This window comes from Myotis daubentonii, chromosome 9 (assembly GCF_963259705.1).
Source record: "Myotis daubentonii chromosome 9, mMyoDau2.1, whole genome shotgun sequence".
In the NCBI taxonomy this organism is placed as follows: domain Eukaryota; kingdom Metazoa; phylum Chordata; class Mammalia; order Chiroptera; family Vespertilionidae; genus Myotis; species Myotis daubentonii.
In genome coordinates this window covers 45,566,165-45,587,088 of record NC_081848.1, presented here as the reverse complement: position 1 = coordinate 45,587,088, position 20,924 = coordinate 45,566,165, and the positions used below count along the sequence as shown (strand labels likewise).

The 20,924-nt window shown below is 37.4% G+C and overlaps 2 protein-coding genes across 2 annotated transcripts; both read right to left on the bottom strand.

The window, feature by feature from the left end:
* Window positions 1–883: 883 nt before the first annotated feature.
* LOC132241882 (olfactory receptor 52N4) lies at window positions 884–1,858 on the bottom strand. Its single transcript, XM_059710841.1, has one exon. It carries the CDS (start codon window positions 1,856–1,858, stop codon window positions 884–886), a length of 975 nt encoding a protein of 324 aa, XP_059566824.1.
* A 6,490-nt stretch (window positions 1,859–8,348) lies between these two features.
* LOC132241881 (olfactory receptor 52P1) lies at window positions 8,349–9,362 on the bottom strand. The gene has a single exon (XM_059710840.1). The coding sequence runs from the start codon at window positions 9,360–9,362 to the stop codon at window positions 8,349–8,351; it is 1,014 nt and encodes a 337-aa protein (XP_059566823.1).
* Window positions 9,363–20,924: the final 11,562 nt, after the last annotated feature.

The window sequence follows — 20,924 nt, the reverse complement described above, 5'->3', positions numbered from 1 at the left end:
AGATGACACAAGTCACTTTTGAAACAAGTCCCCACTCATGGTTTTATATACATAATAGTTTTTACATTTGGTGAAGAGAACTATTTACCTCACCCTCTAGATTATATGCTTTCAAAGGCCCTCTTGAAGGAAATTGAATATCAAATTAGTTTGCAGGAATATAATGTGCCTGATCAGGTAAGGTTATGCATATTCAGCCTAATAATAGGAAGATGCTCAGAGATTGCAAACTGATTACGTTAGTAACTTTATAGGAGTCTTGATTGTTTCTTTTTCAGAAAGAAGTCATTGTAACAAGGTATTTTGATACTGATTAGAAATATATAGCCAATATTTTCCAGAGGAAAGTAACAACTGTTTCTCAGTCTGTAAATTATAATCACTATTTGGAAACAGAATCATCTCCTTCCACTTTGTTTATCTATATATATAAAAGGCTAATATGCAAAGCATCCGTTCAGGAGCTTGCTATGATGTGCACTGACCACCAGGGGGTGTCATGGAACAAAGTGAGGCTCTGGCTGGCAGCCAGAAAGAAGGCACCAGCCAGCAGCTGAAGGCCCCATCAGCCCTGATCACTGGCCAGGCCTAGGGACCCTACCTGTGCATGAATTTCATGAACTGAGCCTCTAGTTTTTAATAATTAATGAGTAAATTAAGTTTGTTCAAGGAATGTGAGTTAATTATTAGACTACTATTTCAATGGAGTGAGAAACAAAAATAATTCACAGGAGGGTTGGTGGGCTGGCCAGTGATGTTGAAATTCTCAAGATGTATTTAGAAATGCACCATTCAACATGCTTCATTTCCATGGTCAAAGTAGTACTTCTCAAAATATTTTATCATCTCCTGTCTAAATAGGAGCCCTTCTCTCTCCTGGAAATTATCTTTTCCATATGCTATGAGATTTGATATCTTTAGAACCTGAAAGGATCCTAATGATACAATCTCGTATCTGCTTGGTTTTTACTCCATAGACAACAGGATTCATAGTGGGAGGTAGGAGCACATAAATATTGGCCACAATGATGTGGCAAGATGGAGGGATTGTATGACCCCCGAAGCGGTGGGAAAAGAAGGAAAAGAAAGCTGGACTGTAGGAGAAAACAATGGCACAGATGTGGGCAGTGCAGGTACTGAAGGCCTTCTGTTGAGCATCTGCTGAGGAAAGGCTGATCACAGCCCGGAGGATCATGGTGTAGGAAATTGTAATGCATAGGATGTCAAAACCTCCAATCAGAAGGGCAACCATCAGACCATAGATGGCATTGATCTTGACATTGCCACAGGATAACTTGGCTACAGACATGTGGTCACAGTAAGTGTGGTATATTATATTCCCTCTGCAGTAAGGGAGGCGCTTGGTGAGGAAAGTAAAAGGAATAATAAGCAATACCGCTCTCAGGAAAGTAACAAACCCAACCTTTGCAATGACAGGATTGGTGAGGATAGTTGAATAGCGCAGAGGGTAACAGATGGCTATGTAGCGGTCCAAGGCCATAAGCATAAGCACCCCAGACTCCATTCCTGTGAAGGTGTGGGTAAAGAACATCTGGACCAGGCATTCATCAAAGCTAATTTTCTTGAGATGAAACCAAAAGATGCAGAGGGCTTTAGGGATTGTACTAGAGCAAATGACAAGGTCAGTAAGGGAAAGCATGGCCAAAAAATAGTACATGGGCTTGTGCAGTGAGTCTTCATAGCGGATGAGGTAGAGGAGCCCACAATTCCCCATCATAGCCACGACATACATTGAGCAGAATGGGAAGGAAATCCATATTTGTATGTCTTCAAGTCCTGGGATTCCATTAAGAATAAATGAGGCTGGGTGCAGGTCTGTTTTATTCAGCATTAGCATGATCAATTAGGCTTAAAATTTATGTGGGTTTTTTTCTAGAGTAAGAAAAAGAAAAGAGAAAATATAATTTATGGTTACTATGTCCCTTTCACCACATGTTTTAAAATTTTTCTAGTGCATTTTAATGATCACACAACCATATTTTCTAAGTGCCAGGGAGTAGGATTTTTGTTTATTTGTTGCTCATTTGTTGGTCAATTTTTCTGTTCATTGAACCAATTTTTATCAGGTAATCCAAGTTCTCATCACAGGCAATAATTTTTCTTCAATCTCTAAAAAGGAGAGTTTCTCATCCTCAGATAGTTATATTAAAGTGTATCTCTGGTCCGGGCCAGTGTATCTTGGTGGTTACAACGTGACCTGTGCACCAAAGGCTCATGGATTCTATTTCCAGTCAAGGGAATGCATGTGGTTGCAGATTTGATTTCTTGCGCAGGTCCAGGCGCTAGTGAGAAGCAACCAAGCAATGTGTCTGGTCAACATCGATCTTTCTCTCTGTCTCTTCGCCTTCCCCGTTCCCTTCCACAGTTTCTAAAAAAATGAACGGAAAAAATATCTTCCAGTGAGGATTAACAACAACAACAACAACAACAAAGTATAATTCTGCTATGACTTCTAGAAAGGAATCTTTGTTAGAATACCTTATTTAACTATTAATAACTGTATACACCTCTCTATTGATATGTCCTTGAAAAAGATTTTTTCATCCCCTTATCAATGACCCAACAGATGATTTCAACTTTATTCTTATTGATAATTAATGGCTGATAATTATTTTTGATTACTAAGGTACTGTTTTAAGTATTTGAAATATTGAAATATTTATTCTTCTACTGGGCTTGGTGTTTCACAATTCAGTAAAATTTTTTATTCAGTCTTCTCACTTTTTAAAAATGATATTGTTATTGTTTAAAGAGTCTTTATATTTTTAATATACATTTTTATTGTTTTCAGAGAGGAAGAGAGAGAAATAGAAACATCAGTGATGAGAATCATTGATTGGCTGCCTCCTGTGCGCCCCACATTGGGGACTGAGCCCACCAACCTGGCCATGTGTCCTTGACCAGAATTGAACCTGGGACCCTTCAGTCCACAGGCTGATGGCTTCTATCCACTGAACCAAATCACCTAGGGCAGTCTTCTCACTTTTCAGACCTCCTTTTCCATTATACCTTATCTTGATGGATTTATAGAAATGCTTTTTATATTTTTATTCAGAAAAAAATGTATAATAATAACTGAAAGCAGCTAACATTGCTTCAGATAATAAATCTACCAGTAGTAACAAATTATTTCTTTCCTTCTGTCTTGTAAGCAATCTTTTTGTTTATCTTCAGGCATTGCTCTCTGAGATCATCTGGTGTCTGTAGCAAATACAATAACATACAAACAAAAAAGTTGCATGGGATTATTATATTCTATTAACAAGATCAACATATTTTGCTTCTATTAGGCTAGTTTCTCCTGTAATATTTATAATTTAATATATGTTGACATCTTTAATTTTTATTATTTTCTCACTTGTTCTCTCTGACCTTTTGGATTTACATTTTTATAACTTTAACAATGGAAACTATTTTAATTGGGTTCTAGTGGGAGTCAATAGAAATGTAATTTTATATTTTTACTTCTAACCACACAGTAAATTTATTTCTCATCCAAAAGAAAAATTAATTAATCCCAAATTCTGCCCTTACACCAAAATCTTACTTTCAAGTTAACTAAATATTTGGGGTGAAGAAAAGGCATCTCATTCTTTTATTAGTCTCTTTATTTCTCAGAAATATTTATGTGACAATATGGGGACACATTTTCATCATTTAAGACTAGACACAAATTTTTATCTTTTAAGGAGCTCAGAATTTAGTGAAGAGATCAAGATATATACAAACAATCACAGTAAATGTAACAAGAACTAAAACAGAAGTTTGTGCAAGACACTAAGTGAGCACTAGACTATTGACTATGTTAAAGTGTTTGATATCTATTTTGAAAAAAAGACAAATTGGAAGGATACACATCTGTATAAGGATTTCCAGGGAGAAGAATCAACATGTAAAAATACGAAAATCAAAACAATCAAGTCTGTGAGAATTCACTGGTGTGGTGAGGGAAAGTCATAAGCTAAACATTTGTCCAGGAGCTAGATCATAAAGAATCTTGTAATTATCAAATAATAGAAAATTTCTTGGTAATAGAGAATAAATAATTCACAAGAGTCCACAGGGTCATAAATTAACTCTATGGTGCTTAACAAGTGTGTTAAGCAGTGAAGTCAGAATCCTCTTTCTACTCTCAAGGAAAATATCCTCCATTTCCCCCCCCCACACACACCACCACCCACAGCAGTGAGGGTAAAAAAGGGAAGGGAGAAATACTGAGATATTGTAGTCTCTGCCCAACAGGTAGAAAAATAAGAATTCATGGGAAATTCAGGTGGATTAGAAAGTCAGATAATCCTTTAGATAGCACAGCAACAAGAAATATTATGTAAGTTTTCTGCCCACTAGCATGAAAGGAACTCCATGACCAAATTTCCCAACCAACCCAATTGGCTTCCATTAAACACCTTTCCAACACTCCTACAGTTACTAGAAACAGAAAATGTTGTATCTGATTTTCCATAAAAGCATTTTGAAATAATGTGGTGGAAATACCACCAATTTGTTAGAACACCTAAATTTGATTACTGATTTTTTAATTCACTTAACATCTTTGAGGGTTTTTTTGCCTCTCAAATTATCTAATATCAGGAATTCAAAAAAAGTAGTATCTTAATGAAATATATGGGTCTTAACCTCATTTTTCCAATTCCTAAAATAAGCATATGGAAAATGTATGTGACTTCCTTAAAAAACAGATTGCCCATCCTCTTAACTATGGATAAAAATGCTTTTGCAAGAAATATAGGGTCCAGAAACCAAATATTGATGCACACATTAAAACGTTTAATTTATGACAAAGGGAACACTGCAGATTGTGGAGAAAAAAATGTTATTTTCAATAAGTACTACTGAGTCAATGAATATATGTGAAAGAAAAAGAAACCTATTTTGTTCACTAAATCATATCACACACAAAAACAATTTTAGAAAAATATTGAGTTAAAGGTAAAATGCAAAACACACATCCTCTTTGATATTTGGAATAGGCAAATATTTGAAAACAGGACACAAAAATGCTACCATAAAAGTGACATATTGAATTAAGTTAAAATTAAAATTTTGCGTATTCTCAGACCAACAGTGATTTTGGCTTGCTTACAAAAATTAACATCATAGGAAGCAACTGAGTGTCCCTAAATAAATTCTGTGTCCCACCAGAAGAATGGTCATTCTACCCTTCATTAATAAAATTGACTATTTTAAAATCATCATCTGATAGAGTATAAGGAAAATTCTACAGCATAAAGTGACACCAAGAGAGCACAGCTCAGATTTTCCAAAGGTAATTTGATTTGGAAATAGAAAGTAAACACAGGCTGAACATGTTAGTAAGCATGCTCTTCAAGGACCTCTCCTCGTGCCTTCCAACCTTAGAGCTATAGCTCAGTCTCTCCAGAAAATAATCAAGGGAGACTACACTATAATTTGGAGGAATAAGTTAGGGACAGGTAAAAAGCAAAAGTAATCTGAAGATTGCTCTAATAGTCAAGAGCTATTTTCTATTCTCCTATTTCTCCTTGTCATGATTTCTTCCACTACTGAAATAAAGATTCCTATGTAGATAAAGAAAGAACACAGACAGTCATGGTCAGTATGATATTAGACTGCATCTATTGCCATGTTTTGGAAAGCACATGTTTTCTAGGAACACTCAATTTTACACAACACGTCCGCTTTCAAATTGTGTGAATGAAATAAAAGATTTATTTCTGAAAAAATAATAAGCAATTGGTGTGTATTCAAATCCCCTCTCCATTTTATCTTACTGCTGAAAAAAAATATGTGGCAACTAACCTCTCTTTTGGATGCCTTAAATACCTTAGTTTCTGGATAGCAAAACAGTGAGTTGAATGCAATCTGGTCCAGGTGTTCAGGATCTTGGTCAAAATAATCACAATTGTAGAATAAATGCGCATGTGTAGCTGCCAACCTCTAACGTCCTTGTTTTCTTTACTATTGAACTGAGCCTTTAAATGAAAATATGTGTTATGTGTCCCAAGGGGATATTCTAAAGTATCATAGAGACAGATGTTGATGTGGGGAATCAAGCTAATCTCTACGGAAAGAAGAAAAGGAACTTTCCACTATTACTGCCCAAATAATGATACATATTTAAGTGAATTAGCACATTTGAGTGTATGTTTGTGTGTTAGCATGTATACATGGGAAGTACAGAATGAAAATGAGTACAGTTATTGTCAATAAAACTAGGATTTAATATTTATCACAAATTTCTATTTTTCCCACTGCTCTGTGAAAAAATAGATCAAAAGCATTTAATAGGAAATATTGTAAATTCACACATTGATTCATTTTTTATTTTAAAAATATATTTAATGTTTCATTTCTCTATTTAATTAACGTTAATTGAGATTTTTCTACTCTCCAAGATAGTCTAGGAAATATGTAATTATGACCCCTGATTTAAAAGGCTTACTTTCAAGGAAGGAAAATGAATATTATGAAAGACATCAAAAGTTTAGGCTAGAAAAGAAAGACATTAAAAGTTTAGGCTTATTATATTTCCACATTATTTAAAAAATTAGATGGAAAAAATTAGATGAATATGTAAAACTTAAAATAATAATCATGATGACAACAATAATTTTAGAAATTAACTGATTCTAATTTTTTACCTATTTAAAAATAGATAAAAATAATACCAACATATATTAAATAATTTGGAATAATAGGTATTTTATTTTATTGAATTTATTGGAATGACATTGATTTGCAAAACCATGCAGTTTTTAAGTGTACAACTTAATAAAACATCATCTGCACAGTGCATCTTGTGCCCAGCACCCCAAGTTAAGTCTTTGCCACCCCTATTTTACTGTGCTCTGCCCACCTCCACATGGGCCCCACCCCTCTTTCCCTCTAGCTCTCACCACACTATTGTCTGTGTGTATGTGTTCAGTATATGTTTTCTTGGCTAACCCTTTTAAAGGTTACTAAAAAATATTCATAATTCTACAACTTAGAGGAAACTTCTGGTATATCTTTATCTTGATTAAAAACACACATATGTAAATGTATTGATATATATTTATTATATGTGTATTAACAAAAATGATCATAACGTATTATAACATAGACTGGTATTTTCATTTAAACTTATGTAATTCCAAAACAGTGTTACTAGAATTAAATAAAAGTATTGTGTAGATGAATTTGATTCCTTTAAACATATTCTTATACTTACATATCCCTCTAAAAGAAACATTATAATAAATAAACATGTATGTAAAACTTATATGACAATTTTAATCAGATTATTTCCTAAAAAATGAAATCCTATTATGTATTAGAGATCCCCTTCTTTCATTCCAATAGTTGCATGACAATTTGCTGAGACTTGTTGGCTCCTTGTCATTTAACCAAGGTGTTGGATGAGTTTGCTTATATTATTTCTCTTTATAAGGCTTGTTGATGGTATGGTGTGATCTCATTAACAAGACTATGATGTTCTGGTTAAAGTGTTATATTTTCCTGAGAAGAATGAATCTTGTCTCTTACAGGGGTATAAGCTCAGTATATGTTTACAGGAAAGATCTCATTTATTTGGCTTATTTATTCTGTATACTCTACATTAGTCTTGGAAAAACAATAGTGTACTCTGGTCTCCCACTCTTAGTTTTAATGTATTTTTCTTGCATGTGTGTTAAGCTGGGAAGTAAAATGTCATCATGCCAAATAATACAAAAGACCGGCTTACTGTGTTTAGCATAATACTCTCGAGGTCCCTCCATGCTGTGTCAAAGGTTAAGAGATCCTTCTTTTTTTACATCTGCACAGTATTCCATTGTGTAAATGTACCACAGCTTTTTCACCCACTCATCTATTGATGAGTACTTGGGCTGTTTACAGTTCTTAGCTATTGTAAATAACGCTGCTATGAACAAAGGGGTGCATATATTCTTTCTGATTGCTGTTTCAGGCTTCTTATGGTCTCTTGTAGCTCTAATTTCTTTCACTCTTGCTGTATGGCCCCATCTTTTGATCCTTGTAGATGGAAAAATAGCAGCTATAGCCTAAAATATAGGTTAGAAATCTATGCCTCTGTATTTGGAGAGGGCAAAGAACTGAGAAGTTTCTTTGACTATGCAGAGGCTCTTGTAACCTAGGTTGGAAGACTCTCCCAATGTCATGCTTTCTTAGATGGAAGTTAAAAATGCTGAACCAACTTGATCTCCTCTGTGATTTTTTCAACCTTGGAAATGATCTAAAAGGTACTGTGGAGGGCATCATCACCCTATTAAAACTTTTTTCCAATTTCAAATACTGAGGATAATTTAATCTTGAAAAGCTTCCTTTCTTTGGGACTAAGTCTCTTCTATATTCCTGGATCGCTCAGATGCCTTGACCCCAGTGCCCTGCCCTTTTTGGAACACCTTGACCACCTTTTCCCGAATCTCTTTAGTCTTCACTCCATATACTATAGGATTAAGAGCAGGTGGGAAGAGCAGATAGACATTGGCCAAAAGAATGTGAATATGGAGTGGAACATGGTGGCCAAAGCGATGAGTAAAAAAGGAGAAGAGGGCTGGTGTATAAGAGATTAGGATGACACAGACATGGGAACCACAGGTTCCTAGGGCCTTGGACCGAGCTTCATGAGATGAGAGGCGAAAAACAGCTCGTGCAATAAAGGCGTAGGAGAGACCAATGCAGAACAGATCAACCCCAATGACCAGCAGTGCTGCTGTCAGTCCGTACACACGGTTAGGACTAGTATCTCCACAGGCTAGCTTCACTACAGCCATGTGCTCACAGTACGTGTGTGGGATTACATGGCTTTGACAGAAGCTTAAACGCCCAATAAGGAAGGGACATGGGAGCATGAGCATGGAGCCCCGCACCATAGCTACCACTCCAATGCGGACAATGATGGTGTCAGTAAGGATAGTGGCATAGCGGAGGGGGTAGCAAATGGCCACATAGCGATCAAAGGCCATGGCCAGCAGCACGGTGGACTCCATCATGCAGAAAGCATGAATAAAGAACATCTGTGCCAGGCAGGCAGAGGCAGAGATATGTCCAGCTCCACACCAGAGGATGGCCAGGAGCTTGGGAACTGTGGAAAAGGAGGCAGCCAAGTCAATGGTGGAGAGCATGCATAGGAACAGGTAAACAGGCTTGTGCAGGGCTGGTTCGGTGGCAACAACAACCAGGATGGTTATGTTGCCCACAATTGTAGCAGTGCCCAGGCAGCACACGGGGAGTGAGAGCCACAGGTGGAACTGTTCCAGACCTGGGATGCCCAGGAGGAAGAAAAGAGAAGTGTCCAGATTAGTGTGATTTGGAGACTCCATGGTCTGGCCAAGAGTTCTGAGCATCATATCTGGTCAGAAGCTCACACACTATATCACATTACCTGAAAAGACAACACAGAACAGGGGTATCAGTGAGACTAGAGTAAGACTTATTAGCTGTACAATGTTAGGCAAGCTTTATCTATCAAATGGGGTTAATAAAGTACAATCTGTAGGATTGATAAGAGAATTGTATGGGTCAATATTTGTAAAGAGCTTTGAATAGTGCCTGATATACCATACTTGTTAAATAAAATTAATGAATGTGAGACAGGGCTCAAATAAGCATTTATATTAATTAGAGTTGTTTTCTAGCTAAGATCTGTTGTCCTCAAAAGTACTAGACCTCTCTCTTTTTCTCACTCTCCTTTCTTTCCTCCCCTCCCCCACCTCCTTCTCACCTTTCTTTTCTGGAGTATGGGGAGAGATTAGGCAGAACCCAAACTACCAACAGTTCCCTGAATGAAGATGGACATCATTTTGTTTAGTTTTTGAACTTAGAATGGATTCTGGTTTGGGACCTAGTGCTTGATAATTATTTATGATCATAAGATTAACATAGTTGTTTCCACTGCTTTCACTAACCAAGAGATAATCCCAATATCCCCGATGAACTTTCATTTGAAATTCCAGAACATGCTTTATGTACCCTCACATGTCCAGTTTCCACTTCCTGAGATTTTGAAGTTAATCCTGAAACAGGGTTCTACTTCTGAAACAAACACTTCCAGTCTTTTACAGTCTACTGCTGCATTAAACCTTTATTCACATTTTATCTGTGGTTCTTGGTGATTTCAAAGATAAGATATAGCCCAATCCTTCTCAATCTGGTCCTTTCACAATGTCAGGAAGTCAGTTTCTAATTCTACCTTAACTCGTGCCTGGACAGTGAAAAGTCTTTGTGGAAAAATCTTACGCAACTATCTCATTCATCCCACCTTTCCCTTACCTCTACTCCCTAGGATACAGTTCAGAGCAAGGAGTACTTAAACCCAAAGCAATTCTGCAGATCATGTGAAACCATGATGGTAATGGGGTAGAAACGAAGGTCTATTCATTAAGATAATATCTGAGAAATCACTTTAACTGGAAGTTTTCAAAATGGGAATGAACTTGACTGACTAGAAATTCATATTCATTTATTCAACCACATATATTTAATGGGAACCTCCTCAGTAAGTCGCTTTATTCTCAAAGCTGGGTAACCAGTCCTGCAATAATCACTACAAAAAATAAAAATAAAAAAGCCACAGGTTCTAGGAAATTTGAGGAGTGAGAAAATAGTTATCAAAGGGAAATCAACTCTGCCACATGTACCTAACTCTGTCAGGTGAGAAGAGATGTAAACTCTCCTATCCTTAATAGTCCAGGTACTGTGTATGCATAGTCACTGGAAAAGAAAATCAGAGAAGTTCCTTTATTTTTGGACGTAACAGCAGATTATTCCTTACTGTGTAGGTGGTTTTAAAAGACAAAACAACACTTGATAGCCCAAACATGCAGGTAAACAAAGTTAATTATTGTTTTGTCTTCATAGACATAGGGACTAACATCAGGAGAGGAGATTGGTGACAAATGCTATTCTAATCACAGCTCAAGGCCAATAAGCCACATGGCTTCCACAGAAGAGAGATAAATGTGACTTGTACCAGTAGATGTGTATGAAGAGTTTTGTTGGACATACTACTCTGTGAGTATATATCTGTGAGGGCAGATGCAGCAAAGATCTAAGGTTCTCATCAATTTGACCCAGGGTCCTAACTTCCATAAGGAAAAAACACATCAAGGTTAAAGTTTGAACTTGTCCAAAAATGTGACTACTATTGATGTGATTTAAGCTCTTGAGACCACCTAATATTCATATAAAGTATACTACAGATTTCATGCTTGCTTTCAACATATTCTTTGAAGAGGCAAATATTTTGAAGGCATAGGATCTTTGAATTTTTAAAGCAGGAATGTGTGGTGGCAAAAAAGACTGTAGCCATTGGCATCCATAAAACTGGGAACAAACTTTTGTGTTTATCTTTTGGTGACAGTGATGGCTTGGACAAGTTAATTTTCCTATAAGATCTTATAGTTTTCTGACCTGTAATGTGGTAATAATAATACTCTATAAGGTTGTTGAAATGAAAAGAACCTTTTATTTCATTGAGAACCTTCGAAAGTGCTCAATAAATGTCATCGCCTTCCTTTTAATAGGAAAGTGACCTCATATCTCATACAGAATCCTCATGCAGTTTCTTTAGCCAACTAGAGTCTGTTCTTAGCTTGAACATTTATATAATAAAAATTGTTCCATTCTAGGGCATACTTGCTGATAAAATCAATGTTCTTTTTATTTTATTTTTTCTATATGCTTTCTAGGGTCACCTAACAATCATTAGGAGATAGGAAAATAGCTTCCCTGTCTGCTCTCAGCCAAACTAGATGCACTCAGTTCTGGTTTTTATGACATAGGTTTGCTTTCTGAGCTAATGTTGCCCTACCTATGCTCAGTTGGGTAGCTCAAGAGAGAATGGAGCTAGTTAGAGGAAGAACCAGAAAAGCCATGCTCACTACACCACCCCAATCACTTTGTTTATGCCAGACATTCCTACAGTTTTCAATCATCTCACAAATTCACTCACCCAAAGCCAGGAGGCTTACCTTTATTCTTCACTGGGGCTCCTTCCTGCTCTTTAGGGTTTTGATTTTATGCTTTTAAAAAAAAAACTGAACTGAGCACAAATTACTACAAATTACTGGAATAGATTTACTTCCTAATTTGATTAATGTAAGTGAACATTATTTAAAGTCCCTGTAATTTATAAGGAATTCCAACCTTTATACACACCAGCTTCTTTCTAGAGCTGTGTATGCTTATCATGCCACCCAGTCCCATCACCATCCCATCCAACTCACAGGAATGAGTCAGTAGTCTCGCACCATCTCTTGTATAAAATATGATATTAATAGCTATTTGTGACCATTCTTACCCAGTTTGAACCTGACCGCCTGGCTCAATCTCTAACCAATTCTAATTGTGACGTTAAAGTCAATGTCACCAGTAAGATAAAAGTTGTGACACAAGTTGGAAGAAAGGTTGAGGATAAAAAAGACATGTTTCTGAAACTGCACCACAGCCTACGGCTGTCATTCCATCTGTACAATAACAGCTGAACTTAGGCTACCTCTGCCTATTGTGAGGACACTGGAGCACATCAAAGCGCAAGGTAATCAATGATGTCCGGCTGATTCACCTGCCCAATTTATTGCTGTTGATCTCTGCACTGTCATTAGGCACATACACTTCTCAAGTGCTTAGTGCAGTGATGGCGAACCTATGACACGCGTGTCAGAGGTGACACGCAAACTCATTTTTTTGGTTGATTTTCCTTTGTTAAATGGCATTTAAATATATAAAATAAATATCAAAAATATAAATCTTTGTTTTACTATGGTTGCAAATATCACACTGCCATCTTGGTTCTCCAAAAAACTTCTATACATGACATGGCACCAGAGTTAAGTTAGGGTTTTTCAAAATGCTGACACGCCGAGCTCAAAAGGATCGCCATCACTGGCTTAGCAAGTAATTATTTACTTTTAGTGATTTCAGGAATATTATAGCAAATGCTTAGACTTTCTTCACAATGCCTCCCATTTTCCTGGTCTAGCTAACAAACCACTTGCTTCTTTCTTTGCTGTGAGCTCCCCACTCTGCTCCCTTTCCAGCCACTGAGCCTAATAACAAACTAAAACTATTTTAGGAAGCCAGTTAAGACTACACGGAAGTGTTATTCGGCAAAATCCCTCTGCCTGCCCTCTAAATCTCATTCCTCCTGCTTTGAAGTAAACTTCCCTTCACCAATTGCACAGGTAGACTTCTGTTAAGAAATGTCTTTTCCATACTTTTTCCTCAACCCAAACTCACATGTTTCCAGCTGCAGAAATTAGAAGGCACAGCATTGTGGAAGCATCCTCAGAGGACAAAAGAGCACTACTAGTCTCCCATGTTCAACTATCTGAATGCTGGGACCAGAGGTATTATACTGATGAAACCTATCTCACAGGCCCACAGGGGAGTTTGGTGGGTGGCCCTGGGCTTATGGCTAGAGCCATCTAGGGAGCTTCTGTGTTCCCTAGGAAATCACTCATTCAAGCTCTTTTCTTCGATAGCCACTTGGCCTGGAGGTCAAACCCTCCCTGGAATTAGCTACAACAATCAAGATTTATCTATAAGACTTCGAACAAAGACCACTAGGGGGTGCACCAAGGAAGCATAACAAAATGCGGAGACAAAGAAACAGGACAAAATTGTCAATGGAAGAAATAGAGTTCAGAACCACACTTTTAAGGTCTCTCAAGAACTGTTTAGAAGCTGCCGATAAACTTAATGAGATCTACACGAAAACTAATAAGACCCTCGATCTTATATTGGGGAACCAAGTAGAAATTAAGCACACACGGACTGAAATAACGAATATTATACAGACGCCCGACAGCAGACCAGAGGAGCGCAAGAATCAAGTCAATGATTTGAAATGCGAGGAAGCAAAAAACATCCAACCGGAAAAGCAAAATGAAAAAAGAATCCAAAAATGCGAGGATAGTGTAAGGAGCCTCTGGGACAGCTTCAAGCGTACCAACATCAGAATTATAGGGGTGCCAGAAGATGAGAGAGACCAAGATATTGAAAACCTATTTGAAGAAATAATGACAGAAAACTTCCCCCACCTGGTGAAAGAAATGGACTTACAGGTCCAAGAAGCGCGGAGAACCCCAAACAAAAGGAATCCAAAGAGGACCACACCAAGACACATCATAATTAAAATGCCAAGAGCAAAAGATAAAGAGAGAATCTTAAAAACAGCAAGAGAAAGAAACTCAGTTACCTACAAGGGAATACCCATACGACTGTCAGCTGATTTCTCAACAGAAACTTTGCAGGCCAGAAGGGAGTGGCAAGAAATATTCAAAGTGATGAATACCAAGAAATTACAACCAAGATTACTTTATCCAGCAAAGCTATCATTCAGAATTGAAGGTCAGATAAAGAGCTTCACAGATAAGGAAAAGCTAAAGGAGTTCATCACCACCAAACCAGGATTATATGAAATGCTGAAAGGTATCCTTTAAGAAGAGGAAGAGGAAGAAAAAGGTAAAGATACAAATTATGAACAACAAATATGCATCTATCAACAAGTGAATCTAAGAATCAAGTGAATAAGTAATCTGATGAACAGAATGAACTGTTGATTATAATAGAATCAGGGACATAGAAAGGGAATGGACTGACTATTCTTGGGGGGGAAAGGGGTGTGGGAGATGTGGGAAGAGACTGGACAAAAATCGTGCACCTATGGATGAGGACAGTGGGTGGGGAGTGAGGGCGGAGGGTGGGGCGGGAACTGGGAGGAGGGGAGTTATGGGGGGGAAGAAAAGGAACAAATGTAATAATCTGAACAATAAAGATTTAATTAAAAAAAAAAAAAAAAAAAAGCTCTTTTCTTCTATTTGCCCGGACCAGAATACAAAGGTGAAGGTAGAGGCTTTTGTTAAAAAGTTAGGGAAAATATATTTGTAACCTACTTCCTTGGAACAATATCTATTTTTTGTTTGTGTTTTAAATCTCCACATGTCAGATACAACACACACACACACACACACACACCTCCTATTGGTTATGTTTTTCTGATAAAAACTTTAATGATACAGAAGCTACTGTATTATCTTAATTTATTTCATTGTATCATTAATGTATATCTGCCAGAAATTTGGCATGTTTGAGAGAAGAAAAGGGACAAATAAAAGAAACATAAAAAATGGAAAATGATACAAAACAGACGTAGAGCTATGAAAGTATTATATGATGTTACTCCAAAAACCTAATGAAAATATGTATGAAATCTGAGACAAATTATATAATTTTCAAGAAAATATAATGGGAAGAAGGTGGTATTAGATATTTTAATTTAAAAAAATAGAAATGTGTAATAAATCATGAAAATTTGAAAACATTTCTAAATGCTTTTAGAGCCAAAATGCAAGCAAATTCACAATCACCTTCACTCCTTTTATATTGAGCAGTGTACTATATGTCGAATTCATGCACTAAGAAAAAATAATAAAAGAAATAAGTGTGGCCGAAACCGGTTTGGTTCAGTGGATAGAGCGTCGGCTTGCGGACTGGAAGGTCCCAGGTTCGATTCTGGTCAAGGGCATGTACCTGGGTTGCGGGCACAACTCCAGTAGGAGATGTGCAGGAGGCAGCTGATCGATGTTTCTCTCTCATCGATGTTTCTGACTCTCTATCTCTCTCCCTTCCTTTCTGTAAAAAATCAATAATATATATATATATATATATATATATATATATATATATATATATGAATGATATTAGCAAATTTTTTTTGTTTGGTTGGTTTTTGTTTTTTATCCTAACCTGAGGATATTTTTTTCTATTGATTTTTCAGAGAGACTGGAAGGGAGAGAGGGAAAAAAGGAGAGAGAGAGACATCAATTGGATGTCTCCTGCATGCCCCAAACCAGGGCCAGGTACTTGCCCAGGTACATGCCCTTGACCAGGAATAGAATCCATGACCTTTCCGTCCATAGGCTGACACTCTAACCACTAAAGTCACACGGGCTAGGGCATTATATTAGTATTTTTGTAGACAATGTACAGAGAATTGATTAGACTATTACAGGAGTTCAGCAAGATTGACAGATATAAAATTAACATAAATAGGTGAACAAAATGTATGAAAAATATGAGCAACATAAGAGATTTTATAAACATAACATATGTGCTTAAAGAACACCACAAAGGAGCATATACTAGGATGCATAATCCATAGACACAGACAATAGTGTGTGAGGGCCAAGGGAAGGGGAGGCTGGCACTGGATGGAGGTGGACAAAGGGGAAGGAGGAATGGGAGGCATCTGCAATAGTGTCAACAATAAAAATTTTAAACAAATTTTTAAAAATGATAAAATGTGTACTCATATATACAAACCTAAGCATAGTTGAATCAGATCACCCATATTCCAAATATATGTGAAAATGGTAACTGTCATGTTACATGAATTTTACCACATGTCAACTCCAAGAGTTTTCACCCCAGAGTGCAGGCTAAGGCAACAGAGGCCACCTGGGGCATGCTCTTCTCAGAATAGATCCCTGGCATACAGGGCCAACAAGCCCAACAGCACAAACAAATTTAGGGCCTCTCCTTGTGTCATGTCTGCAGCCTCCCAATGTTCAAGCAAACCATGGTCAGGTCCCACATAGATGGAGTGGGAAAGAACATTCTGCCCAAGGTACAGGGGAGTCATATTTGTTAGAAAATAACTCACACTGCTATACATGTTTTTAATATTCACTGAGTTTCCCTAATAAAGAATTAAAGACTGGTCCTAACTTAATTTATTTAGAACTTTACCAAGAAATGTTAAGTCAGCCCTGGCCAGATGGCTCAGTTGGTTGGAGCATCATCCTGTACACCAAAAGGTTATGGGTTGAATTCTTGGTCAGGACACATACCCATCAGGGAACCTACAGGAAGCAACTAATCAATGTCTCTCTATCACATCTCTCTCTCTCTCTCTCTCTCTCTCTCTCTCTCTCTCTCTCTCTTCCCTTCTTCTCTCTCTGAAATCAATGGAAACATATCTTTTGGGAGGAAAAAAGAAATGTTAAGTCTCTAATGGCAATATAGCATGTTTTTTTTTTTTAAATATATTTTATTGATTTTTTACAGAGAGGAAGGGAGAGAGATAGAGAGTTAGAAACATCGATGAGAGAGAATCATCGATCAGCTGCCTCCTGCACATCTCCTACTGGGGATGTGCCCACAACCCAGGTACATGCCCTTGACCGGAATCGAACCTGGGACCTCTCAGTCCGCAGGCCGACGCTCTATCCACTGAGCCAAACCGGTTTCGGCCAATATAGCATGTTTTGTTTGAGTTCCCTACACCCCTCATTTCTATCCAGCTGCATTTGCAACTGTCCTGTTTATAGAGACTAACACCTAACTTCACTAGATTTCTGTTTCTTATTATGCCTGAATATCAAATATTGGAAAACATACTGCTTGTCTTTATTACAAATACTAGAGGCCTGGTGCACTAAATGCATGCACTGAGGAGGGGGGGTGTCCCTCAGCTTAGCCTGCACTCTCTCCAATTTGGGATCCCTTGGGGGATGTCTGACTGCCAACAGTAGGACTTCCCTCTCACAATCCGGGACTGCTGGCTCCTAACCACTTGCCTGCCTGCCAGCCTGATCACCCCCTAACCACTCCCTTGCTGGCCTGGTCACCTCAACTGTCCTCCCCTGAAGCCCTGGCCCCTATAAAATACCCTCCCCTGCTGGCCTGATGGCCCCCAACTGCCCTCCCCTGCTGGCCATCTTGTGACAATGTGAGGGCAGCCACCCTATGACAATGTGGGGGCTGCCATCTTATGGTGGCCATCTTGTGATGACATGGGGGTGTCATCTTGTGACAAAGTGGGGGCGGCCATCTTGTGGTAGCCATCTTGTGATGATGCAAGGGTGTGAGGGTCAATTTGCATATTACCTCTTTATTATATAGACTATATTAAACATGCATGTGTATATTACACATATACTTATGATATATGTATGTATCACATGTTATACATAAATTATTACCCCTATTGCAAATTATTTTGATTCTCTTCTGTATTACAACTAGAATACTATATATATTTTTGTTTATAAAGTAAATTAGGCATGGAATTTTATAATTAAAAATTATGTAAGAATAATTTGGGCTTGGGTGGGATAGACTCACTGTTTAGCATACATTAACACTAAAGAGCAAAATTTTCTCCATACCATCATCATCTCAAAATGAGTAAAAATAATATTAATTAGAATCTTTATCAAAGAGAAAGAATTTAATGCCAAATTTAGAATTCTCAAGAGAATTCTATATCTTTATAGGTTAAAGGCATCACCAAAAAGCTGTCCCTATTTTGACAGAAATGAGAAGAAAAAAACTACACAAAGGTGAAAAGATTTACATCCTTTAAATGTGGAATCTTGAGAGCTTGCAGCAGCATCTCTGATCAGCTGCAACTAAACATGAACATGTTATCAGTTAAAACTTATAAATAGTCCCTACTTGCAGTGCCCAGAATACAACTGCCTATGCATTAACCCCACGCTTCTCAAGAGTGGGTAGAGGGTGTCTCAGAACAGCAGTATCATCACCTGAGGATTTGCAAGACAACAAATTATTGGGTCCTACCCCACACCCACTGAATCAGAAATATTGGGGATGGAAATCAGCAACCTGTGCTTTTAAAATCCCCTTAAAGTTTGAGAATAACCACTTTATTTTTTTTTCAACAGTGGTTATATAAAAAAATTCATTAAAGAAGCATTAGGATGCAAAATTATTGTCTTTTTGTCTTTTAAAATTAGTGTCCATTTAGGGAATTCTATTCTCATTTGATAGGAAGTTATCATTTGCTGAATCAGTCCTCTTATTATAATGGCAGAGAGCTGCCTGAATTTCCTCACAACTGGCATTAATTGTTTTGCACAAAGATTATAAACTATTATCTATTGAAAAATGACCTTATTCAAAAGTCTCTGTTAAAGGGTTAAAGCTATATCTATACAGGCATCACTGAATGGAGGGAAGTCACATAACACCATCATTACATGAAAACTGGAAATGGCCAAAATTATCTCTTTTCCTCTGAGAACTGCTTTTCAGGTCTCGTTCTCTTTGAATACAAGGCCCAACGGGATCCCCTAATGAGCTTTTTTTTTCACCACCCTCTTTCCTTGCCCTCTGGAGAGTCATGGCTGTGCCTAGAGTTCTTGGAAAATAAATCATAGAGTTTAAATTTTCCCTTATGTAGTGTGAGAGCCTTGGTCCACTCTAACAAGAAGCCTTATATATTGTGTCTCAAGACAAAATACAGGAGAGCCAGGGTGGTCAGAAAGCCCCTTTCCAGGAACTAACATCAGCTCAACAATGACAACAACAACAAAAATAAACAGTGCTCCATGAAACATGAGATAGATAGATTCAAGTTGTAACTTCCGAACAACAAGGTTCTGGTTATCAGCAGAAAGGAGGCTGGTAGGAAGAATATAATAGAACATTTCCAGGTAAGTACCAATATAAATAATTAAAACTACCCACACCTCACCTTCTTTCAATAAGATTGTTTTCTCTAAGTGAAGTGTATCTGTAGCCCCCACATATTCTGTTTAACTGGTACTTATTTGCTAGCCACCAGCAACCTCTACCCCAGATACCTAAAAGTACTGCCTCACTTCTGAAAGTTGAGCAAGTTTACAGAGGATGTAGAAGGTGAGAGAGAGAAAGATTTCAAGAATCAGGTTGATTCCTATGTATTTCTTATATAATAGGAAACTAGTAAGAATTATAGTATCATGTTGCTGATATTTTTTAAGATAATAGGGATACTCTGTAGAGAATAAGCCATGTGTAGGCAAAGGAGAAGCAGAAAGAGCAGTGAGGAAGTTATTTCAGTATTACAAGTGAAAACTAAAGGTGCCCTGGATAGAATTGGAGGTGTAAATGAGAAGAGTGGAAAGTACCACAAGAAAAGGAAAAGGTAATTAGGCAGGGGACATTAGTATAACTGCTGGAAAAAGTTTTGTGTGAGGGAAAGAAAATATGATTCAGTTCAGAAGAAGAACAGTAAACTCTATATAAAAATGAGGCAGGATATTATTTTTAATAGGAAGGTACAGTTCATGGGTACTAATACAATCAGTGCTATTTTGATGGTGGAGAAGTAAGAAATGTATCTTTTAGTTTCTTCTGTGTATTTTTTTTAATGAAAAAGAAAGGAAGATCACCTTCTGATTTTGAGGAGAGAGATGGGCATGCTAGGAGATGAAGAAGAAAGATAGTAGCATGTCTACTAGTGTGTGAATAAAAATGTCATGTTTGCCTGGCTATGATGAGAACTCACTTAGGGACTGTGATAAAACTAGAATCAATGATTATGTTGCATGTTTCTTGGAAGTCATGTTCAGCTGCTCCTGTCTAGATGTAAAGTAGACAGATTTGGGTTTAACAGGATTTTGTTCCTTTACTATAGTAGTACAATTAAGAGGAACAAAGAAGTGGAGAAAAAACACACAAGAAAGTGATTGTAATGATAAAACACTAGAAGCCCCACACACAAAATTCGTGCAAGAGTAGGCCTTCGCAGCCACAGCAGCTTCCTCAATCCCAGGCTGCAGCCCCAGCTTCGTCCGGAAGGTATTCCAGTCTAATTAGTATATATCATTTTTATTATTATAGATGCTTTCTGTCCTGGTGAAGAGCTAAGATGGCAATAGATAGGAAAGATGGTAAATATATATATGAAAGAGAAAAAAAATCTGCTTAATTCATGATGAGTACTCTTAGGTAGCCCATTGGGCTGATTTGAGGTAAACCCTTCATGACTAAGGGAATTAATTTACACATTAGGGACAGTTGTAATAGAGAAAGGTGCACGTGTCATGTAAAAAACTTCAGAGAACTGGCCAAGTGCACAGATGCTTAGCTTGTTAAGTAGTGGTTTTTTTATTTGG

Coding starts and splice junctions, on each gene's coding strand:
- LOC132241881 (XM_059710840.1), bottom strand. CDS start 9,362: ATGCTCAGAACTCTTGGCCAGACCATGGAGTCTCCAAATCACACTAAT.
- LOC132241882 (XM_059710841.1), bottom strand. CDS start 1,858: ATGCTAATGCTGAATAAAACAGACCTGCACCCAGCCTCATTTATTCTT.